This window comes from Punica granatum, chromosome 8 (genome assembly GCF_007655135.1).
Source record: "Punica granatum isolate Tunisia-2019 chromosome 8, ASM765513v2, whole genome shotgun sequence".
Taxonomy (NCBI): Eukaryota; Viridiplantae; Streptophyta; class Magnoliopsida; order Myrtales; family Lythraceae; genus Punica; species Punica granatum.
In genome coordinates, this window is record NC_045134.1 from 8,283,145 (window position 1) to 8,304,841 (window position 21,697).

Sequence of the window (21,697 nt, forward strand, 5' to 3'; positions counted from 1 at the left end):
AAAAGAATTCACATGTCCGATTTTTACACGGCTCAAAGCATCTTTCTTTTGGGTTTGAAAGTATTCTTGGTACTTGGAAATCGAGACAATGGAATCGAAGTTAATCCAAGTTTGAGCAGAGTCGGATAATTTCATTAGTAAGTCTCAAACTCGAGATTTTACTAAAAAAGTAGAGGTGTCAATCTACCGAACCAGACCATGTTGATAACTAGAGAATTTAAGTGCCAAACAGAGTTCATATCCACCTATCTAGGTATAGCACTGTTATGAGTTCCAAGATTGTCTCAATTCACATTGAAAAAAAGTATTTCTTTCTTTTGCGTGTCTTGGAAAAGTCTACCCTCCCTAACTTTCTATTTTTATTTTTATTTTTTATTATTGAATGTCCTTTTCTTTTTCATTATTGAATTAATTAAATCCACCTAAAAATCTCTCTCTTACGGACCAATCCTTTAAATATCACATACCAAAACCCTGACCAAATAAACCTTACTACCGAGAAACACCGTCACAGAAAAGCGCACGCAAGAAAACAAATGTCCACCCACTCTTCCCCTCTACCCGCCTGCTTCCGCCCAACCACCTCCGACGACCACCACCCCACGGCGGCGCCGCCTCCCCCGACGCCACCGTCGGCCGACAGCACCAACCTCACAACCTGCCTCTACCAAACCCACATCGGCCTCTTCTCCCTAACCTGGTCCAGGACCCTCTTCGGCCGCTCCCTCCACCTCCACCTCCACCACCACCACCACACCTCCGCCACCTCCCCGCTGCCGCTCTCTCTCCCGTCCTCTCCTACGTCTTCGTCCTTCTCCTCGAGCCTCTCATTTCACCTCCACATCAAGCCCTTCATCTTCTGGAAGAAGCATGGCTCCAAGAAGCTCAACTCCAGCACCCAAATATTCTATGATCTGACCCGGGCCAAGTTCGGGGCCGGGCCTGAACCCATGTCGGGATTCTACATCGCGGTCGTAGTTGATGGCGAGATGGCCCTCCTCGTCGGCGACTCCATCAAGGAGGCCTACTCGAAGACGAAGGCACGCAAGCCTAAGAAGGCCCAGTTCATGTTCCTTAGGAGGGAACACCTCTTTGGCAACAGGGTCTACTCGACGACTGCCCATGTCGGGGGCCAGAAGAAGGAGATCTCGATCGAGTGCAGCATGAACGGGGACGGGAGGCTGTGGTTCGGGATCGATAAGAGAAAGGTTCTTCAGGTGAAGCGATTGAAGTGGAAGTTTAGAGGGAATGAGAGGGTCGAGATCGATGGGGTGCCGATAAACATTTCATGGGATGTGTACAATTGGATGTTCGACGACTTGTCGTCCAATGACGGGCATGCTGTGTTCATGTTCCGGTTCGAGAAGTTGTTAGGGTTCGGTGAGGAGAGGTTGGAGGACTACAACTTTGATGGGCTGGAGAACTACAGTAGCTTCGGGATGAACGAGATTGAGCTGAGGAAGATGAGGAAGAGCATGCTCCGGACCACGAGGAGCTCCTCCTCGTCCTCCATCTCATCCTCGGCCTCGTCGGGTGGCGGCTCGTCCGTGATGGAATGGGCGAGCTCGGAGGATAACGATCTCTGCGGGCCCATCGGGTTCTCCCTGCTTGTCTACGCCTGGAAGAGATGATGAGGACGGAAAAGCAAAGCAATTAATCAGAGCTCTCGATTGTTTTTTTCTGCAATGACGACTTCGCAACTGGCGATACCAATACCGATACGGAACTGGAGCTCGAGGCATCGATTGATCGTTCCGACCACCTGTTACGATCTCTAGAGCGACGGACAAGTTTGGAATTCTTCTCAATTTGGTAAAGTTTGCAATTTCATGGACTAACCCATTTGTTTGTTGAACATAAATAAAGCCAAAGGAATCCCTTAATGCACACAGGAGAGGCACACAACACATTAAGCTAGAAATAGAAGGCAGCTTCCTCATATAGATAATGTCATATCACTCTGCATATTTATTGATGATGAAGATAGGAAATATATATCGTTGTAGTCCTCAGAAAATCACAAGAAAAGTTCATTGTACTACGGACGACTGAATATACGGCACGGCGAAACAAGTCGATCTAACGTTTGATGTGTCTATAACAATTTCTTCATATACTATCTCCTGCTATCTTTTGTTTTTGCTGATGCCGAGATATTGAAATTCCCAGAACGCTATTATCTGTAAGGTCCAAATATAATTATCGACCGGACCAAAATTAGCATGGAGAAGTATCACACTCATTAGCTATGAAGAGAGTAGTTTTGCTCGTTGATGAGAAATTTGGAAAACGTTTTCCAGAAAATGTTTCCCAGCTGTGCGGTGTGGTCTCCCCAGTTTTGGGTCATGTGGGCTTCGTTTGATTTTTTGTGGGAACAGCCTGCTGTCACATGGAAAACTACTCAAAAACACTTGTTTCCAGCCGACACCACATAATACGACAAGAATAATGTGAATGTGTGGGCCCCGCCCTTTGTCCCCCTACCCTCGAGCCTTTGGCAGCTTTTATACGGTGTCCGTGTGAGTATGGGACTTGCGACAAAATCCATTTTACGGTTTTACCAGCTCCAACCGATCTAAACCGTTGAACCTGCTGACTCCGCCGGGTCAACCATCAGGGGCCAGCTTCCATCGGACGGTTGTGGATCCGATGGAGATGGAACGTGGAGGACAGCGCCGTGCCTGATAGAAAACGGCATCCGAAGTGTCTCGGGAAACCGGGGGCAGTGCCGTGTCGGCTAAAGTGATTAAAGGGCGCGGGAATGGGTTTGACCGTTTGACCACGGCCTGTTGTTTTTGTCCGTCCAATGACCAGTCGACCGGTCAGACTCGTTGCCTACGAAGGTAACGGTCCCTCGGAGAACGTAAAATAATGGCACGCTCATCCAAATATTTCACGCAAACATCGATAAGGGCCGTTTGGTTTTATGATCTATTTTTAAAATTTTAATTCTAACTTCAATTATATTCACTACGCAATAAAAATTAATAACACAATTATTACTTTTTTTTTCATTTTTTTTAATTTTTTTAACTATTCAATTCAATTTTTAATACTAAATTCTTTCAACTATTCATTATTTTTTTACATTTTTTTCTCATAATTCAACAACACAATCATTACAACCCAATTAAAATCAAAACTCAACTTTACTTAACTCTAAAATCAAACACACTAATAGGAAGAATTTTATTTTTAGTGACCCAGATAGTTGTCAATAATGGCACAGTTACTGAAATCATACTGTGATGGACGGGTTTAAAATTGCAAAACAAGGTTTCGATCAATGGATGCACTTCATGGCCAGCCAAATCAATGCTTGGGCGAGGATCAGTGTCAGCCACTCGCATTAGCCTAAAATATATACATATATATATATAATCTTAAATTTCATGCAGACGTTGGATTTCTTGCCGTTGAAGGCCAACATTGGTAGGACGGGAGAGTAAGATAATCAGATGAACTTCATAAAAAATTGAAGAGTTTATATCATATTGGTGCCTGGTGGAGCCAATGAATTAAACGCCTTAAGTAATTCATTGAATATAATCATATGCAGATGCAAATTCATGCACAAGACAATTTTCTTCTACACATCAACACAAGCATCTGTTGAATGGACTATAAGGAGCTACGATTTTCGCACGACACACTATGGGCAAGGTCGTATGTGTTGATCGACATATGTTGGAGGTTCGCAAGGTCATCTGCTCGGGAGTTTTCGCATTCACAGTGAAAGATATTAATGCGGAAGGCCCTCGTTGCGGGGCAAGGTTGAAGTTGGTGATATGTAACTCCTCGAGGGCATGCCTAGGCGGACTGTTGGCCTCTCTGGACCGGGATTTTCTCTGTTCAAGTTGACTGCGCTATTAAATTCGTTTGTCCATGAGTTTTAGCTGTAGCAGTTCGAATGGGTATTACAATATACTAACTTTTCATCATGATGTTGGGACGAAATTATCCCGGGTGATGATCACGGTCACAGAAGGTTTGCTTGGAACTTGGCACAAGCACAATCGAAACATGACGAAAAGTTAGTATAACATGAACATGAAAATGTCTTAGAAAAGTATCTCAGAAAAGAAATTATCCCGGATCATGATCATGAGCTGCATGCTGCTTACCATAACAGTTGATTCTGATTCTGCTGCCCTAAGAAATGAAAGAAAATGTCCTTTTTTTTTCTTTTTCTTTTTTGTATCTTAGAAATATGGGAATTCTTTGATTTCATGCTTCAGAGTTTGAAGTCTGAGGATGTTTCCTGGTTATTTGTCGGTGGACTTCTTGGAGCTGAACATGAAAAGTCTCTTTGAAAAGAATTGGCTACGTACATTTTTTAGGAAACTTCTTTGCTATTACTCTTGGCATGAAACTCTGACCAGAATGATGTGAAATTTCGATTTCACCTCGTAATCATCGTGTTATCCAGTCACCGGTCCAATCTACATCTGCCAGACCCTACTCACATCACCTAGCAAAGTCCGTTTCAGAGATTTGTCGTCTTAAGTCTTGGGGCTTCTACGGTTCTGGGAGGATGCACCATGCACCATGTTCCTCACCGTTGGATAAGTGCTCTCTCGCCTTCTCCCCTTGGACCCGGTCCAACGCGTGCTGGGCCCGGGGTACGGTGGCCCCAACACTATAGAGTTTCCCCTTTAATCATCTCGCGTGCGCAAAGGCACTCAATGGGACATCGAAAGCCGGGGCCAACATAGTCATTGCACAACCCACACGCTAATGCAAAACCATACTTATTTTAAGTTCAAGCCAACGTTTATCTTCCTTGGAAGAAACACAAACAGTTATTCTATTGCTTAGCAAAAATGTATACATCTACAAAAGAGGAAACAATCATGGCTGAGTTGAGTTTTATTTTCACCTTCTGAGTTGTCCTCACCATCGGAAGGAAAAGAAATCAAATCTGCATTTTCTTGATGACGCCAATACAAGAAGGTTAACAGCAACAGCAAATGAGTCTGACAAAATGGTTTTTCGATGTCTAAATTTCACCGCAGGTTCCTAAAGCATGGACTTCTTGTACACCGATATATGTTTGATCGAAACAGTCAGGAAAGGCATGAACTTTAGCAAAAGGAAATTGGAATTGAACTTAACATGAAAAGGACCAGCAACTCTTGTCTCCAATAAAATGGAAGAGAAGCTGATGGTGACTCAACCAGAGAATGACTAAAAGGTTCACAAGAACTAAGAAGCAATGTGATATCAACAGTTCGTGTACATCAGCACATGCTGGTTTACCCTTTGGGAGCTACAAGAATGAATAATCCATGGGATGGTGGGTCCGTCGATCATGTCATAGAAGTCTCAGATCCAAAATTGTTAATAGGTAATCCCGAAACAGGCGCTTGGATAACCGAGTTTACTCTATTGATGACTAAAAAGAAATGGACAAGGAAACACTCTTCATGTCAAGTTAGGTGCATTGTCTACTTCACTTCTAATATTCACAATTCTCTCATAAAAAACTTAGACGCCATCACCGTTTGTTCTTCATCCCAAACAATTTGCATATGCAATAAATCATTGATATGAGAAATTAAAAGAGGAAGGGGGGAGAACACGAGTCGGCTGTCTCATGGAGGAAATCGGCCAATTTTCTTTCCAACTGAAAAGCAAATCATTATACAGAGGAAAACTGTAAACTGAAATTTCAGACCAGGTGTTCCCAGATGAAGAGCTGAGGAAGAAGATTAAGAAAAAAGCATTTGCAAGTTTCCCCTCCCGTCATTCACCTGTTCTAAACAAACCTAACCTGACTCAAGACCTGCTTTACACTAAACCTTTACGGTTAAGGTTGTGTTTGCAGTGCCATCACTCAAGGAGGATGGAGAAATAGAGAGTCTTTGCCTACTGCTTTTACCCAAAGAACGAAGGGAGCGAGATGAACGGATATTAGGTGGAGGGTTAGTAGAAGAGGACGCAAACCTACTAGACTGGCTTCTCAGTTTCTTCTTATCGACTGCATTGACCTGATTCTCTGTTGACCTAACATGCCGGACCTTTGTTTCGTTTAACCCTGCTGGAAGGACGCACTTGCAGAGGAAACCTGAAAGTTTAAGCCTAACTGGTTACCATTTGAAGAATATAAATTTTGTAAAAGAACATAACAAAATAATGAAATTCTAAAAGTTGCATTTCACCATTTCTTCTCTGTCGAATATAAGAATTTTGATTATGGATGGCAAGCCAATTAGCCCATACCCAAGTCACTACAAAGGTGATAAATATGGTACTGTTGAACTTGAACAACAGCAGAGGACATTTTCAACAATGAACATCCCCTAATCGATGTAAATTCAGTAGAATGTTAAGGTTCATGAACTCATTTATTGGCCCCTCTATACTAGACACGGCGGATTCTCATACTACAAAATGCAAGTTTGACACCTAACATGCAATGTATTGAGCCAAGAACATAAAACGTACAGATGCAATGCTATTACTGTAGGCCTCTCTTACCGAGTCGAGCTAACCGATTGACCCAGCGAGGGATCGGTTTGCCAGTCAATTTGAGGCACACATCATTGCAGAAGTGGTTGCAGTTCTTCGTGATGAGATGATACGTGTTCCCTGAGTACTGCTCAGCCAGTTTCTCCATGAATATGCGGACCTCTTTAGGTCCGAGATCAGTCCGTCCGATCAGAATTGACTTTCTGAACGTGAAACCGGGACAATGCTTAGGCTCCACTTCGAAAATCCCAGTGGTGGGTTGCTCATGTGCTCCAAATCCATATTCAACGCCATGAACTATCATGGAAGAACAAACAGATTATGTAATCAGCAACCCCTGAAATTAATAAAGAAAAAAAATGCTCGAGTCACTAAGCGGGGAAAGAAAATCTTCGAAGCTTAAGAATGACATCATCCCGCGATACCGAAATAGAGATGAAGGTTGTATATTGACTAAGATTAGATCAATCAAATATTAAAAAATTCAATATTCTCTGATCCAACCTGCTCAGCCTACTCGGTTGAATTATAGTAAATTCACGAAGACAACAACCTAGCCCGACTCCAGTCGCGATCTGCCATAGATATTATCCTCAACTAATCGAACCTAACAAAGACTATGTTCTCTTTGCCACTACCTTTCTGAGGAACCGAACAATTCCGACTGCTCCTAAATTTTGGAAAATATGACAAATTATGAGAGGGACTGATCCACGGCACCAAGTTTGCCCCCCAAAAAAGAAAAAAAAAAATTCTCATAACCCAGAATTGAATCAAAGGAAATATCCTCAAATGCCTTTCCAATCTGCAGATTCACAAACTAAAGCTTCAATTTGTCAAAGCACCCCCAAAAATCTTCGATCACGAAATGGCCATAATCCAACGATCCCAGATAGAAAGCTTGAAAATTTTTTGCTTCCGTCTGCTGCAAGCCCACAGAACAGGGTCAGAAGAAGACGAAGCTGACCTTGGACGCCGGAGTGGTAGACCCCGAGGCCGACCCAGTAAGCGTAACCGTTGATCGGAGTCAAATCGTAGACATTCAAGTAAACCGGCACAGACCCGTCTCGTTTCTTCCGAGTCACCGACACAATCTTGCACAGCATTTCGCCACTTCCTTTCTTCCCCGAGAATTGGACCCCAATCGGACACCGCCCACTGACCCACAGAAGCGCAGATCCTGAGGGGAGCAAGGGCGGGTGGAAATGGAGGAGGGGATGGTGCAGAACTAGGAATTCATCTTGGCTAGTGTTTGGTCGAGTGAAATTAATTTTATCATTAAAAAATGATAGGAAAAAGGAAAAGGAGATTTTAATGTATTATTTCTGTCTGGGGAACGGAGAATCTCGGAGGAAGCATAGAGGGTTCCGTTCCGCCGGCGGCGGGGGGTGGCGGCGGCCGAAAGTATCCCGTGGGGAGTCAGCAGCTCATTCTTCGTGCCATCTGCCTATTCCTTATACTCCTCCACCATTGGGAGCTCAGGTCAGGTTCTTCTTTAGCTACTGCCATTAGCTATTGCCCTCTAAGTTACTCGTATTTACGTGCATTGCCATATTCTTTTCTTTCTTAAATATTTTCTTGGTTCTATACTTTTTCTTGTTTTTTCAATTGAGACGTTTAATTAGCTTAACGAGTGACAGAGAAACAAATTACCTAAACCTTAAAAAAAAGATTAAAGAATATATAGAAAGAGAAACGACATATTCGAAAACCCGAAATTTGAATGAAATAACTAATCTCTAAACTTATTAATTCCTTATGAAGCTTACAAATTCGTGCAAACTCAAACCGAACATGAGTCTTTATTGCTAGAAGTAACTTAAAACCATTGCTTGGCAAGCAAACCACTTGTCGGCCACCACCTTGGCGCCGTGACGGAGTCACCATGGAAAAAGATGTATCAATTTGTAAGGAATTCCTGACTTAATTGTTTAAATTGGTTCTGAAATTGAAATTCCTTTGATAATATCGGGGAGATCGCATTGCACTAGATATCATAATTTTATTTTGTTTAGCCAGTAGTTTGACTAAGAGATACAAAACTTAAGACGACTTGCACTTTTATTAATTGTGAGATCATATGTTTTGATAGCTGGTCCAATGATCGAGGAAGGGCATATTGGGCAATGCGTTGAAGTGGCGATTTTTTCTTGTAAATTTTATTAATATGAAAAATAATCTATAGGTGCTGACTCGTGGAAGACCAAGTCGAGTATAATAGTCAGGTCCCAACGTCCCCGCGGAACAAGTCAAATGAGCTGCTAATTCCACCCAAGCTTGCAAACAAAATGGCCTCCACATTTGCAATAATTGCAATATTGCCACAATCTCCCATTGCGAGTGGGGCTATTACTTTCCTTTTCCCATTGATAAGTATGGATTATATATATATATATATATATATATATATTTCCAAAGGTGTTTACTTGCATGATGGAGTTTATGACTTTTGACCAATATATTAACGTTGGTTGGACGAGTTTACTTTATTAGTCCAAATCATGCTCGAATGGTCATGATTATGTGTAAAAATTGGGTTTTCCTAACCCATGCCCTCTTTTTTTTCCCTGAACGTTTGATATTTTATCAGAAAAAATGCTTCTATGGAAATTCTTTTGGCAAATAATGCATATATAATTCAGCGAGAGGTATTCTCTCTCTCTCTCTCTCTCTCTCTCTTTTTCAGTGAAAAATGGAGCTGAAATCCAGAATTTGAATTACTTTTGAGTCCTCATTTATGGTAATAAATCAATGTATATTACAAATATGCTATAACAAATGCTCTTAATGCGCTCATGTTGCTTACATGCATCAAGAATCAAAATACATATATAGAAAATATATAATAGCAATCATTTAATTCTTTCTTTTCTGGTTCAAATCATTGGATTCTTAGGTCTATTTGGTTAAAAAAAAATTTAACCTCTACTCCACTTAACTTCATTTATCTTCAATTAAATAATACAATTATTATTTTTTTCTTCAATTTTTAACCATTTGATTCAATTTTTAATACTAAATTCTCTCCACTTTTTATTACTTTTTTCACAATTCAACAACACAATTATTAATTTTTTTCAATTATTCATTACTTTTTTATATTTTTTTTTCTCATAATTCAACAACACAATCATTACAAACCAATTAAAATTAAAACTCAACTCAACTCAAAAATCAAACACAGTCTACCCTCTATGGCACTGAAAAATCTTCGGGTAATCTTACAGTAGGACGCACCAATTGAACTACAGTAATCGAATAAATATATGTTAATAAAGCGAGTAACGTGCCATGATGTCTTTAATAATTGTAGCAATTAACTGAGCAAGTGCAATGATGGAGTCGGGGGATAAGAATATGGGCAAAGAATCATTTCATTCCAAGTGGGTTGGCGTGGGATGCAATGCTTGGGGGAATCAATGATGTGTTATTATCAATGGTGACAAATGAAGCATTATGATCATCGGTTGGATGTCGGACGTAATGGGGACCTCACATGTACATCTCCCAATGTCTTCCCCATAGTTCAGTTCAGAGCCAAAAAAAAAAAAAAAAAGTTCAGTCCCTTCCGGGTACAATACAAATATATTAGAGCTAGCTAGCCAATGCTACCAGAGGACACGATCACGACCGGGGCCATGTGAAATGTATTGGCATGGGGGCAATGGCCCCTGAATTTTTAAGATTTTACCTCAAAAGTATGTTTATTTATAATTTTTTAATGTAAAATTATTATTTAGTCTCCTGAATTAAAATATTTATGTACTATTTCTATCCAGTAACATTTTTATCTCTCCATATGAAAATCCCGGCTCCGCTCCTGTGCGAATCTCATGGAATCGATGATGGTCGACATCGATGGCTCGAACGAGATCGAATCTTAGTTATCGTCCGTTGCGGTGCCCGTTTAGGTACAGTTTCTCTATATGTACTTATATAACATCTACCAATTATCAGAAAATGATCTGATAGTCTCAACATTAATTTGTACGCCGTTAATTCTTTTAGAGGAGATTCTGATTGGCCGACAGTGGATTTTATGATGGGAGCGTTTAGGCAGCCACGTGCCTTATCTAGACTGATATTTTAAGTTGAAGTGCGAGCCTCTAGTAAAGTCTAAACTGGGGGGAAATGAAAGTCGTGCCCCGTTAAAATGTACTAGAATGTAACCACAAGGTATATAATGCATGGTCGACATTACGACTTTACCAATAATTTAGGAGTTTAAAACTCATTAAGAAAACTTTGTAATCAGAAGAAATTCACATATGAATAAGTATCGGTTTCATACAATAAATTGAAGATACATAATGATCTCATTAATTAAGAAAAAGAAATATGTACTGAATTAATGTAGAGCTTTGTTAGATAACGACTTGTATATTCTTTGTATTGGATAGTTCATATATCGTTCGCGTGAACCATTCCAACGAACGAGAAGTTAGAAATGATATGTACACATGATATAAGGGGGCAAAGGGCCACTGGGATCCAATGCCAATGCCTAAGGATCTCTCTTTATTCCCAAAAGAGATAATGATGGAGAGACACTATAAGAATTCACTCCTGTAAAGACGGTAATTGAGACGAAAAATTTCGTCTCTACATGATATAGAGACGGACTTTTCCGTCTTAAAGAGTTCATCCCAAAAAGTCTCGTTGCAAAATGATGAGACGAAAATTTTCGTCTCATCCTCGACTGAGACAGAAATTTGAAACGGAATTTTCGATCTCAATCTGATAAACAGAATACACCGTCTCAATTTTCGTCTTACGATTAATACAGAAAGAGAGATCGAAAAAATTCCGTCTTTCTCTCCGTCTCAATCCTTCAAGCCGAAGTCCGTCGAAAAATGTAAAAAGAAAAAAAAAATTGGGTTAGCGAAGCCTGGAAGGAGCACGGGCTTCTGTGCGCCCACCACCTATACAATGGGTGCAATGTACCTTGTCTCACTAATTATTATTGACTTTGCACTTGCGAAGCATTGAACCAAGGTTTTCGTCCTGGAGCACATGTGTGTTACCACCTAGACTACTTTCGTTTATTGACACATTTACCATTTCAATTATTTGTTATACAACTATAAATTTTCATTTTAGAACTAATATTTAAATTTCTATTGCTTATTTATCCTTTCACTTATTATAGTTTATACATTTTTTCCTAATATTATTTAATTATTTTTTGTATTTTATTTATTATTTTATCTACAACACTTTAATGTACAATCAATATATGAATTTTATTTTAGTAATTTTTGAAATTTTTTTATAGTCTTTTCTTATAATTTATTTTCATATACCTCAACATATAATTTTTGAAAATTTTTTATAGTCTATTTGTGATCTCATTTACACTCAACATTAAAACTAATATGAGCAATTAATAACTTATTTAACGCCTTTAATATGCGAGTGATTAAATATTTTTAGTTTTTTTATGTGTGAAACCCTAGAAAACTTTTGAGTTTTATGGAAAAATAGGAAGAAGATTAAGGGTGAAAAAATTGAAAAAAGGGATAAATAAAAATTCAAACTTATAAGTAGTATTTGGATCCATAGAAATGGAAATTTAAGACAGAAACTTTCTTTTTATGCGGATAGAGACGGGAATTTGAGACATATTTCCATCTCATTATTAAGAGACGAAGTTTTCCATCTCCTGATATGTCTAAAAAAAAAGAGACGGAGTTTTACGTCTTATTTTCCATCTCTTTGATGGTAAACAGCATTTTTCGTCTCAATTTAAAATTTTCGTCTCAAAATTGAGACAGACCCATTTCGTCTCAAAATTCCGTCTCTATGGGAGAGACGCATTCTGAGACGGGAAGTGTCGTCTTCATATTAAGAGACGGTATTTTCCGTCTCCTAAACCGTCTCAAATTCTGAGATGGAGATTTTCGTCTTTTTTTTTCGTTTATTGGGTGATAGACAAAATTTTCCGTATCAAAATTCCGTCTCTATAAGACATTTTTCCAAAAGAAATGGGAATGGTCCATCGAGCGTAGCCATTTGTGTGTGTGCGCGCGCGCGTGTGTGCGTGCGCGGGGGGGGGGGGGGGGGGGGGGGGGGGGGGGGGATGGGTTGTGGCGTGGGATGGGGTGATGTTGGTCCTGAGAAATGGAAATGGTCCATCAAGAATGCAATCGGTATTAAATGCTCGTTTGACTCTCAACCCCGACGCCCTCGAAGTATTGAGAAAATTGGACTACTTTTTGTTGTGCTTCCAACATATTTGGTTAGGATAAAGAGGCAAGAAAGAATAAATAATGAGAAGGTAATATAAGGATAAACTAAATTTTTAGTAAATAAAATTTATCTGTAATACAGAAATTCAAAATTCACTAGAAATATTTTATGGTGAAATGTAAGCTGACAATAAAATGAGAAGTAAATTCAATTACTAAAGATATCTTGTCGATGTTACTGAAAAAGAAAAATGAACCGTATAAATATAAGTTTGGAGATCAATAGTCTCTCGTATATCCCTGTCACGAAGGGGGAGTGTGTCTTAAATCGACCCTGCTCCTTGCGCACCTCTCCGTGGCATTGAACTTTCATGCGTTGGTTGAACGAGGATGTCACATGCATGGTAGATTTTATTGACCTCTTCTTTCAAAACCCCATTTGTATATGGTACCGAGGTTGCCACAGCTATTGGATACTTACATCAACACTCAAGTTGTCCAAGTAGCGTTGGAATAAGAATTATCAACCATAGAAAATTGGTTAATATATTCTATGGTTGATTTCGTTCTATCAATTCGTTCTATCAATTTTCGTTTATGCATAATAGAAATGCAATCACTTTCCTTCTTGGAAGGTTAAGAAAAGGAAATACGGATCAAAGGAGGGCCAACCAAATTGGCCAAAGTTGGTAGACAAGGGCCAAAATTATTTTTATCAAATGGTAGATACGAAGAGGGATACTCTCCCTTTCTAGCCAAGCAAAGGATGGACCATCAGAAAGAGCCTTAGGAACCACATCCATTTTCTCTTCCTTTATACTCCTACAAATAAATAAAAAGGTAAATACAAATAAGAAATGGAGTTTAGTAGAATTAATATCATTTATCTTTTATTTTCCAAACCAAAAGATTTTGGATTTGATTATTTTTATATTAGTAGGTTTTCCATGTTCTTTTGTTTCATCTTTTGTTATTCACTGTCGGAAGGTCGATAGATTTATATTCTTCTAGAAAAAAAAATTAATAAATGAAGATAAATATGTGAATTTTTTTGATGAGATCACAGAATATCATTACTCTATTGCCTCATAAAAATTTCTAATTGGATTTGGGCATCGATTTAACCCTCTCCATGTGATGTTTTAAGTGAATTTCGAACTTCTACATTGTAAATATGAGCATATGCTAATATCTAAAAATGAAAAAGAGAAAAAGGAAGAAAGAAAATTCGCAGCTCGAGGAAATGCTAGATGGACTTTATGAAATACTTTTAATAGGTCCGTTTTTGATGTAAAGGAACAATACCCCCACCGCATACTAGAACGAACTGACCCATTTTTCTTCTTGGTTAAGGTCGACCCGTAGATGTTGTTTATTGATTGGTCCTATGTGAGACGTCATATATGCATGTATTGTATGTACATATATTCGAGTCACTTTGCTTGGCGATTTCTCACCAAAATTAAGACCTTAAACTTAAAGGGAAGCCTTTGGTACGTAAACAATAGAGCCGGCCGCTTCTATTGTCCCTACCTATGGGCTGACCGTAAACTTTAAGGCTAGTCTATCCTAATTAATTAAGAATATTGCTAGTATAAGGAGCCTACGTTCCGAAAAAAATAAGTTTTTTCCTAGAAGACTTACTATTTAATAAGAGTTTTACTGTATTCAAAATAATAAATTTCTTACCATTTAGCAGGTATCTTATTATATAAAAAACAATAATAGCCCGTTTGATTTTACAATTATTTTTTAACTCTAATTATCTTCAATTCAAAAATATAATTATTACTTATTACTTTTTCTTGAATTTTTAACTATTCAATTCAATTTTTAATATTAAATTCTCTTAACTATTAATTACTTTTTTCACAATTTAACAACACGATCATTACTTTATCTCAACTATTCATTATTTTTTTTACACTTTTTCTTATAATTCAACAATACAATCATTACAATCTAATTAAAATCAAAACTCAACTCAATTCAACTCTGAAATCAAACACAACATAAATTTCTTATTGAACAATGAGTTTCTTAGAATGTGTTTGGATTTAGAATTGAGTTGAGTTGAATTTTGATTTTAATTGGTTTGTAATGATTGTATTGTTGAATTATGAGAAAAAGTGTGAAAAAGTAAAGAATAGTTGAGATAAAGCAATAATTAAGTAATGACTGTGTTGTTGAATTATAAGAAAAAATATGAAAAAGTAATAAATAGTTGAGATAAAGTAATGATTAAGTAATAATTGAGTTGTTAAATTGAAAATAAGTGGAGTTGAATTGAGTTGAGTTAAAAAATTTTCAAAATCTAAATGCACTGGGATTGGCCTCTATAAACATTTCCTTTCAAGAAGGCTTCATAGGGAAGCTTATCTCCTTAATTAATCTGCTTTTTTCTTTTGACCTTCAAAAAAAATCCATTTTCTCATTATCAGAATTCATGGAAGATCCAATTGTTATTACTACCTCAATAACGATCATTGAATATAAGGAAACTAGCACTGTGCAGCATGGTTTTTTAACTTTTTCATGCTGCAACACAAATTCAAATCATTTTTTTGTACAAAACGAAATTTTTTTTTGTACCGCACAACACCCGTTGGTTTTCTGTCAAAAATGGACGGAATGCTGACATGACGACTTTTTCTGGAGTACTTTCGCACAAAATATAATTTTAGGGACCTAAATTTAATTAAATAAAGTATAAAATTATAAAAAAAGGAAGGATTGGATCGAAAGGGGTCAGACTTCTCCGGCCGACCACTGACCCCCCGATTGGGGTCACAGGCCGACGCAGAGCAGGTTGGCGACCCCAATTGGAGGTTGATGACCAGTCGGGGAGCCCCTGACCCCCTCAATTTGGGGGAATCTATAGACTACACGTTGCACGTGAGGGCGGGTGTTGAGAAGTAAAATGGGATAAATCCCACATCGAAAAAGAAAAAGAATATCCATGGGTTTATATGAGATTTGGGTACCACCATTTATCAGCTTGAGCTTTTAAGTGGAAATGGGCCCGAGCCCGTCTAAGCCCAATGGAAATTTAATAGAATCTGCGATGGGATCAGCTATGGATATCAACTTCCTTTCCTTCGGAGATAAGTAAGCAAAGCTATTATTTCCCGGCCCCCATGCACAACCACTCTCTCTCCTTCCCTATTGCTAATGTCGTGTTTGTTTCATCTTAATTTTCGTGTTGTATAAGGATATAATTAGAATTTGCGTTGTAGCGTAAAAAAAGTTCAAAAAATCGTGTTGTACAATGATATGTTCCCCTGAATATAATTTCATTGAGAAAGACCCAGAGCAAGACTTTTAGGTCATGCAAGGGCTTATAATTGTGAGTTTCTGAAAATCGAAATGACTCGTTATTTTATGAAATCATATATTTCGATGCCTCATTCTTAAGAGATATTTGAGAAATTAAACGACAAATGAATGCATCCGAAATGGTAGAGTTGGTATAGTCCCCGGGTCAAGAGCAAAACCCGAAGAAGAGTTTAGTAATGCCTACTTAATCCTTGACTTGATGGTTGACCTAACCTAAAAAAGATGAGATTTTCCGAAAGTCAATTTGGCGGAACATTGGGAGAGCCCATGAATCTTGTGAAGATGTTTCTTTTTCTTTTTTTCACTTTTCCGATTTCAAAATCGATTAAAAAAATCCAGAGAAGGGGAGGCTTATTTTCAATTTAGATGCGAAAGGCACCTATTTGAACTCACGCTTTAATTAATTCCATTCACTTGAACAAGCCACAAAAACTGTTCGAGCAGTACCACAAAGTTATCCATATATTAATTCCGATCTTAGATCGGAATTAAACTTAACATTGGTGTGAGAATATCTGTGATCTCATCAGAAAAAAAAAGGACACTTTACTTAAAACTTTAGGGTCAAATATTTCATTAAACCGAAACTAAGCCCAACCGATAGCCGAAAGAGAGAGCTATATTAAGGCTAATCCCATCATTGGGCCGAGCCCAAAAACTGCAGCCCACATTGGCCCATATCCCTCACTTCCATCTACTTGAAACAATAACGTACGCAGAAGTGTAAACCACCCTTCTCACTGGAGCAATATGTTGTTATCTGATGGTAAGAACACGTATATTCGAACGCACATGACTGATGAGCTAGCGCCATGTTGTGTAGTGTTACGTCGAGTACTAGATTAAAAGGGACCAGTTCGGTTGATCAGCAATAATCACCCAAAGAAGTAATTTACATTATTAGAAATCTCAAGTTTTTCCAAGAGAATCTCCAAAGAACATCTTCTTGAACATCGGAGATATATATGTTTCATGGGATGGGGTACATGTAAAAGTCATGCACGAGAGTATTATCGGAAGAAACTATGACGAGTCCCCCCTTGGTAAGGAATCAAAGAAGCAAACTCATAGTAAATGCTAAGTCACGTCTAATTAATAAGCGATCGGATCACAAAAACAGCTTACATGATAATCCTCCGAGTCATTGGAAGTCACCAGAAAATGTAAATACATAGTTAAATCCACATGTATAAATTAGTGTGTCAGAAATTTTGAATGCTAGAAAATTCTTTGAATTTTTTGAAATTATCGAAAATAAATGCATAAATACTTTCAAATTTGCTAAATATAACTTGTAATCCTTCTTGTTTTGGTGCCCTCTAACAGCAAAGATAGCATTCTGGATCCATGCAAATCCACTTGACATTGCCACAAGTTCTCAATTTCAGGCAAGAGCTTTAGTCCTTTCTCCTTGCTTGTCTCTGGAGGAAAAGTACAATTTTATGGTCAAGTCTTTGGATGTAAGTCTGGATTTTAACCTGACAGCTCTTTGCAATTTGTTCTTGACTTCAATTTAGTCCATGAAGACTCATTTTTATTGGTCTTGAAGATTGATATTAGAAAATTAACAAATGGATATTTCAGATGCTTTTCTTTGTTTTTCACTTCTTTTTTTTCACTTCTTCTTTTTCTTACTTCGTTCTATTAAAAAAAATTAAAAGACCCAACTAATTTTTTATAAGTGAAATTTTCAATAAACCATTATCAAATCAAATCAGATTTCAAATTTAAGCTTGATTGATGGCCAAAGGACACCAAAATACATAGATACATGACACATGTACTTCATAACAATCAATTCCTTAATCGTCCGCTCCATACTGCGGTTTGCGGCATTTTCAACAACTTATCTTAAAAATTACTTTGGCCTTATCCATTATCCAAGCAACTTCCACCTTCCATTATAATATATTATATTATATTATTTATTTATTTATTTTTGCTTATAATATTATTATTTATTTTAATATATAGGAACTGGTCCATCACCATATGGTAGGGAGCATTTTCCAACTAAGGGTGTCAATGAGCCGAGTCAAGTTCGAGTATAGGCAAACTCAACTCGGCTCGTTAAAAAAAATGCTCGAGCTCGGTCGAGCTTCAATGTGAAGGCTCGAGCTTGGCTCGTTAGAGCTTGTTTAATGCTACGGGATTAAAACCAAAATGAGTTCAGTTAAGCTCGGCTCGATGGCAACTTGAGGTCACAGACAAGCGGAGCAGATGAGAAAGACAATTTCTCTATTATTTATTATTTTGTTTTCAAATCTCAATTTCTATATTATTTTAAGAGTTTGGACTTAATAAAATAATGAAAAAGGCCTGCTTAATTCATGAATTATGGGCTTGGGGTATAAGTCCACTACTAAAAGGAGATATAAGTAATTTTATGTAGAAATTCAGTTAGGCTCACGAGTTGAATGAGTCGAGTACCACTGAGATCGACTCAGCTTGCTTGGAAGAAAAGCTCGGCTCGAACTCGCAAGACCGAGTCGAGTTGGAGTTGTCACCGAGTCGATGTCAAATAACTCACGAGTTGGTACGTCTCGTTTATACCCTTATCTCCAATGCAACTCCTCCTCTTCTTCTTCTCGAGTGACTCGAGTAATTCCGCCTCCACGAGTACAGAAAGGTCACGTGGCACCTTTTTTTGCCTATGGCTTAGCAGTGGATGTGTCCTCGGACGAGGGGAAATACTCAGTAGTTGTAGAGATGGCCGGTGAAATACTCATCTTGCAAGTAGACAGATTTTCTTCCAAGACCCGAAGATGGAGCTCATGACAGCATGACATGACAGGACTCAGTGGAAATAAGTGCTATACAGTATACGGCCAATCAACATTTCTTTACAGTCATCTCAATTGGTTGGTGCACCCGTCTGGAATACTTAGTTACAATGTGAAGACTGAGGACTTATCGACACTGGTGACACCGGATGGGAAATTTGGAGAGTACTGTTATTGCTGCATGATGATAAAAAAGATATATGCTCGCGTGGCTTGTGTTCGCAAGTACTTAGGGGAATCACTTATGCCCCTGATATTAGCAAAATTCACCGGCAACTCTCACATCTCCTTCTGGTCTCTTGACAGCTACACGTGCCGAGAATGGACCCTCATACACAGCATAGTCATTGAGAATGTCCTATTCCCTCTTTCGTCCGGAAGGCTGTTGGTGTTGCATCCCAATAATCCTGATGTGATTTTTATAACATCGCAAACAAGGAACTGGAGGTAGTTTACAACACGGGGCTCCATTGCCATATCAGTTTCTTGGTCCGTTACGGCTGCCAAAATCTCCTCCTTCAGTCTCTCCCAATCAATACTTCCGGCTTCTCTTTGGGGATTATTTGTGCTATGCAGGCAAGCAAACACAAACAACCCACAATCTCTTTTCATTTTAGTCCTAAATAACTATTGGGGATTATTTTCTTGCCTCTTCATCTTTGAGAATGTCTTTCAGAAACATGTTGGCGGGGTGACTGCATGCGCATCTGTACGACCAGGAAGGAAGAGTCCATTATATGGGGATGGAGAAGACTTCTTCTTCGAGAGCCATCTCTCTGGGAAGGTCGCTTCCCCCTGGGTAAGTTCTTCTAAATATAGTTCGAGAGTCTTTTAATACAATCTTCTTCTTTTCTTTCAGCTGGCCGATCTACCACATTTAACACGCATTCCTCACGATCAGGTTGCTTTAATCTTTTGCAGGTTATTCAGAGGGCCGGGTTTCCCGGTTGTCCTTCATGTTCGATTGGATAGACAATGAAATTTGAATTCCAGGCCTTGAGCGATTTATTTTTTCTTGGGTGGAAGAGCATCGAGTTAAATTTCAATTTCTTAGGGTCTTGCTTAAGAGAAAAAGCTTACTCTGTTTCTCATTTGCCTTTGACTGTGTTTTCTTTTCCTTAATGCTTAACTAAATTACCTATGACTATGCTCGGAGGAACATCATGTTATTTACTTTTGTCTTAACTTTGGCATCGTTCACTTAATTAAGTCCATGTTATATGTGGGTTTAATGAGTTATCTTAGTCAAATTGAACGAACGGGCTTTAACTTCAATATATACTCTCTATGATCAATTGTTACGATCGAGTACAATATAATTTTGGGACGAGCATCTATAATGCCTTGTAGGAGACAACATAAAAATGAACGTCAACATCCAGAAAGTCCATGTTACATCAAAAGTGGGTGTAGCGCAGTAACGTACTTTTTCGCCTTTTGATCTAGAACCTAGTAGGATTACCCGTACTCATTTATTAATTATTTATGATTCTCTTTCATTATACTAGGCCTTATGCCTCCTTCGTAACAAAAAAAAAAAATGAACGTCAACATGTGAATTTCCACATAACCTGATATATTTGATTCATGGTGATTTCTAGGACAAACAATTCTAGGGTTAGGATTCTTTCATGATCTTTTTTACCATGGTATTGGCAGATATAAGAAAAGGATTTTTTGGATAAAAATCGAATCAATTTCTTCAAATTATTTGTGCAACAATTTCGCATTTAACTCTTAGCTAACAATTGCTTCGGCCGTCCATGTGACTTCAAGGAAAGGGTAGATTCATGAATTCAAAATGTCCCCAGCAACAAAATGCCAGTTTGTACTATTTACTGAAGTTTATGGCTCGTGAACGCAACCAAATTCTATGTACAATCTCCTCGTATAGCAACCTTACTATTCCTTCTACAAGCCGATACGATGGTTTGCTTTGCCGCTTAACTCTGTTGCCCTTTGGGTTCTGTCTGTGATTGAAAAATTCTCCGGATCTGCTTCCGTTGATCAGAAAATCACGAAGTGTGTCTATGATTAGAAAACTTTTCTGTTTTGTTGTTAAATGAGTGTGGGACTTGACAGTCATTTTGGAAAGTTAATATTGTTTGTCTGATTTGGACAATGTTCTGTGAGTGGTCTCGTCGGTAGTCCACAAATTGCTGTTTATAACTGATTTACTGCAGAAGATATCATTTTAGATTTTCATCCGAGATGTCGTTCCCTCATTGACTCTTAGATTTACGCTTTTCAAGCTTAGATTTCTCAACTTGTCAATGAAAGAACCTCAGTCGATGGGTTTTGCAGTGACAACTACGATTGAAGCAAACACGGCACAAAGGCTATTACGAAAAAAGAAAAGCAAATTTGACCTCGTCAAAATCGATGTCCACAATGTGCCTGACATGGATGACTTTGAGCTGTTAAAATTTCGTGGAACTCGAAATGGACTTTCCTGTCGTTAGTAAGTGCCAGAGCGTCGGTTCTTACTCACCTTTCTCTTAAAATGACAGGTCTTCTTTATCCACTTTTGAAATATTGTATCCTGGTCGAAATCTTTGCGGTACTTTAAGCGGATTCTAACTGTTAAAGAAGGGAAACATGCACGGGGCTTGCATTTACTTTTTGAAACCGTTCCGGTTGGAGGAGGCTAAGCTTATCTGGTAACTCGTGGTCAGGATAAAGAAAACACGGCCGAGAGGACCTGAGGAAGCGACGAACTGGTCATATCGCTGAGCCATCAGAGGAAAAAGTCAGGCGGAAGAGAAAAGATGATCGTATTGTTTTGCTTCAGCTCGCCTTACTTAACTACACTCAATCCACTCCTCACGATCAGGTTGCCTGACTTTTGCAGTTTGTTCACGGACTGGCCTTCCCGATTATGATGAATGGATAGACAATTTGATGCGGTAGAAGACCTGG

At 38.6% G+C, this 21,697-nt stretch overlaps 2 protein-coding genes and 1 long non-coding RNA gene across 4 annotated transcripts; 2 read left to right on the forward strand and 1 right to left on the reverse strand.

The window, feature by feature from the left end:
• Positions 1–466: 466 nt before the first annotated feature.
• Positions 467–2,117, forward strand: LOC116189318. Its single transcript, XM_031518941.1, has one exon. The coding sequence runs from the start codon at positions 537–539 to the stop codon at positions 1,629–1,631; it is 1,095 nt and encodes a 364-aa protein (XP_031374801.1). The 5' UTR covers positions 467–536; the 3' UTR covers positions 1,632–2,117.
• A 3,477-nt stretch (positions 2,118–5,594) lies between these two features.
• Positions 5,595–7,944, reverse strand: LOC116188989 (deSI-like protein At4g17486). Of its 2 annotated transcripts, none has more exons than XM_031518469.1 (3): positions 7,439–7,944; positions 6,481–6,808; positions 5,595–6,067 (listed from the first exon to the last, which is right to left on the reverse strand). In XM_031518469.1, the coding sequence occupies exons 2-3, from the start codon at positions 6,773–6,775 to the stop codon at positions 5,796–5,798; spliced, it is 567 nt and encodes a 188-aa protein (XP_031374329.1). In that variant the 5' UTR covers positions 6,776–6,808; positions 7,439–7,944; the 3' UTR covers positions 5,595–5,795. The 2 variants fall into 2 exon arrangements, with proteins under 2 accessions (XP_031374329.1, XP_031374328.1); XM_031518468.1 differs by having other exon boundaries at positions 6,481–6,768; positions 7,439–7,941.
• Positions 7,945–19,451: 11,507 nt separating this feature from the next.
• Positions 19,452–19,951, forward strand: LOC116189545. Its single transcript, XR_004152413.1, has 2 exons — positions 19,452–19,577; positions 19,700–19,951. It is a non-coding gene; the product is annotated as an uncharacterized LOC116189545 (long non-coding RNA).
• The last annotated feature ends 1,746 nt before the right edge of the window (positions 19,952–21,697 follow it).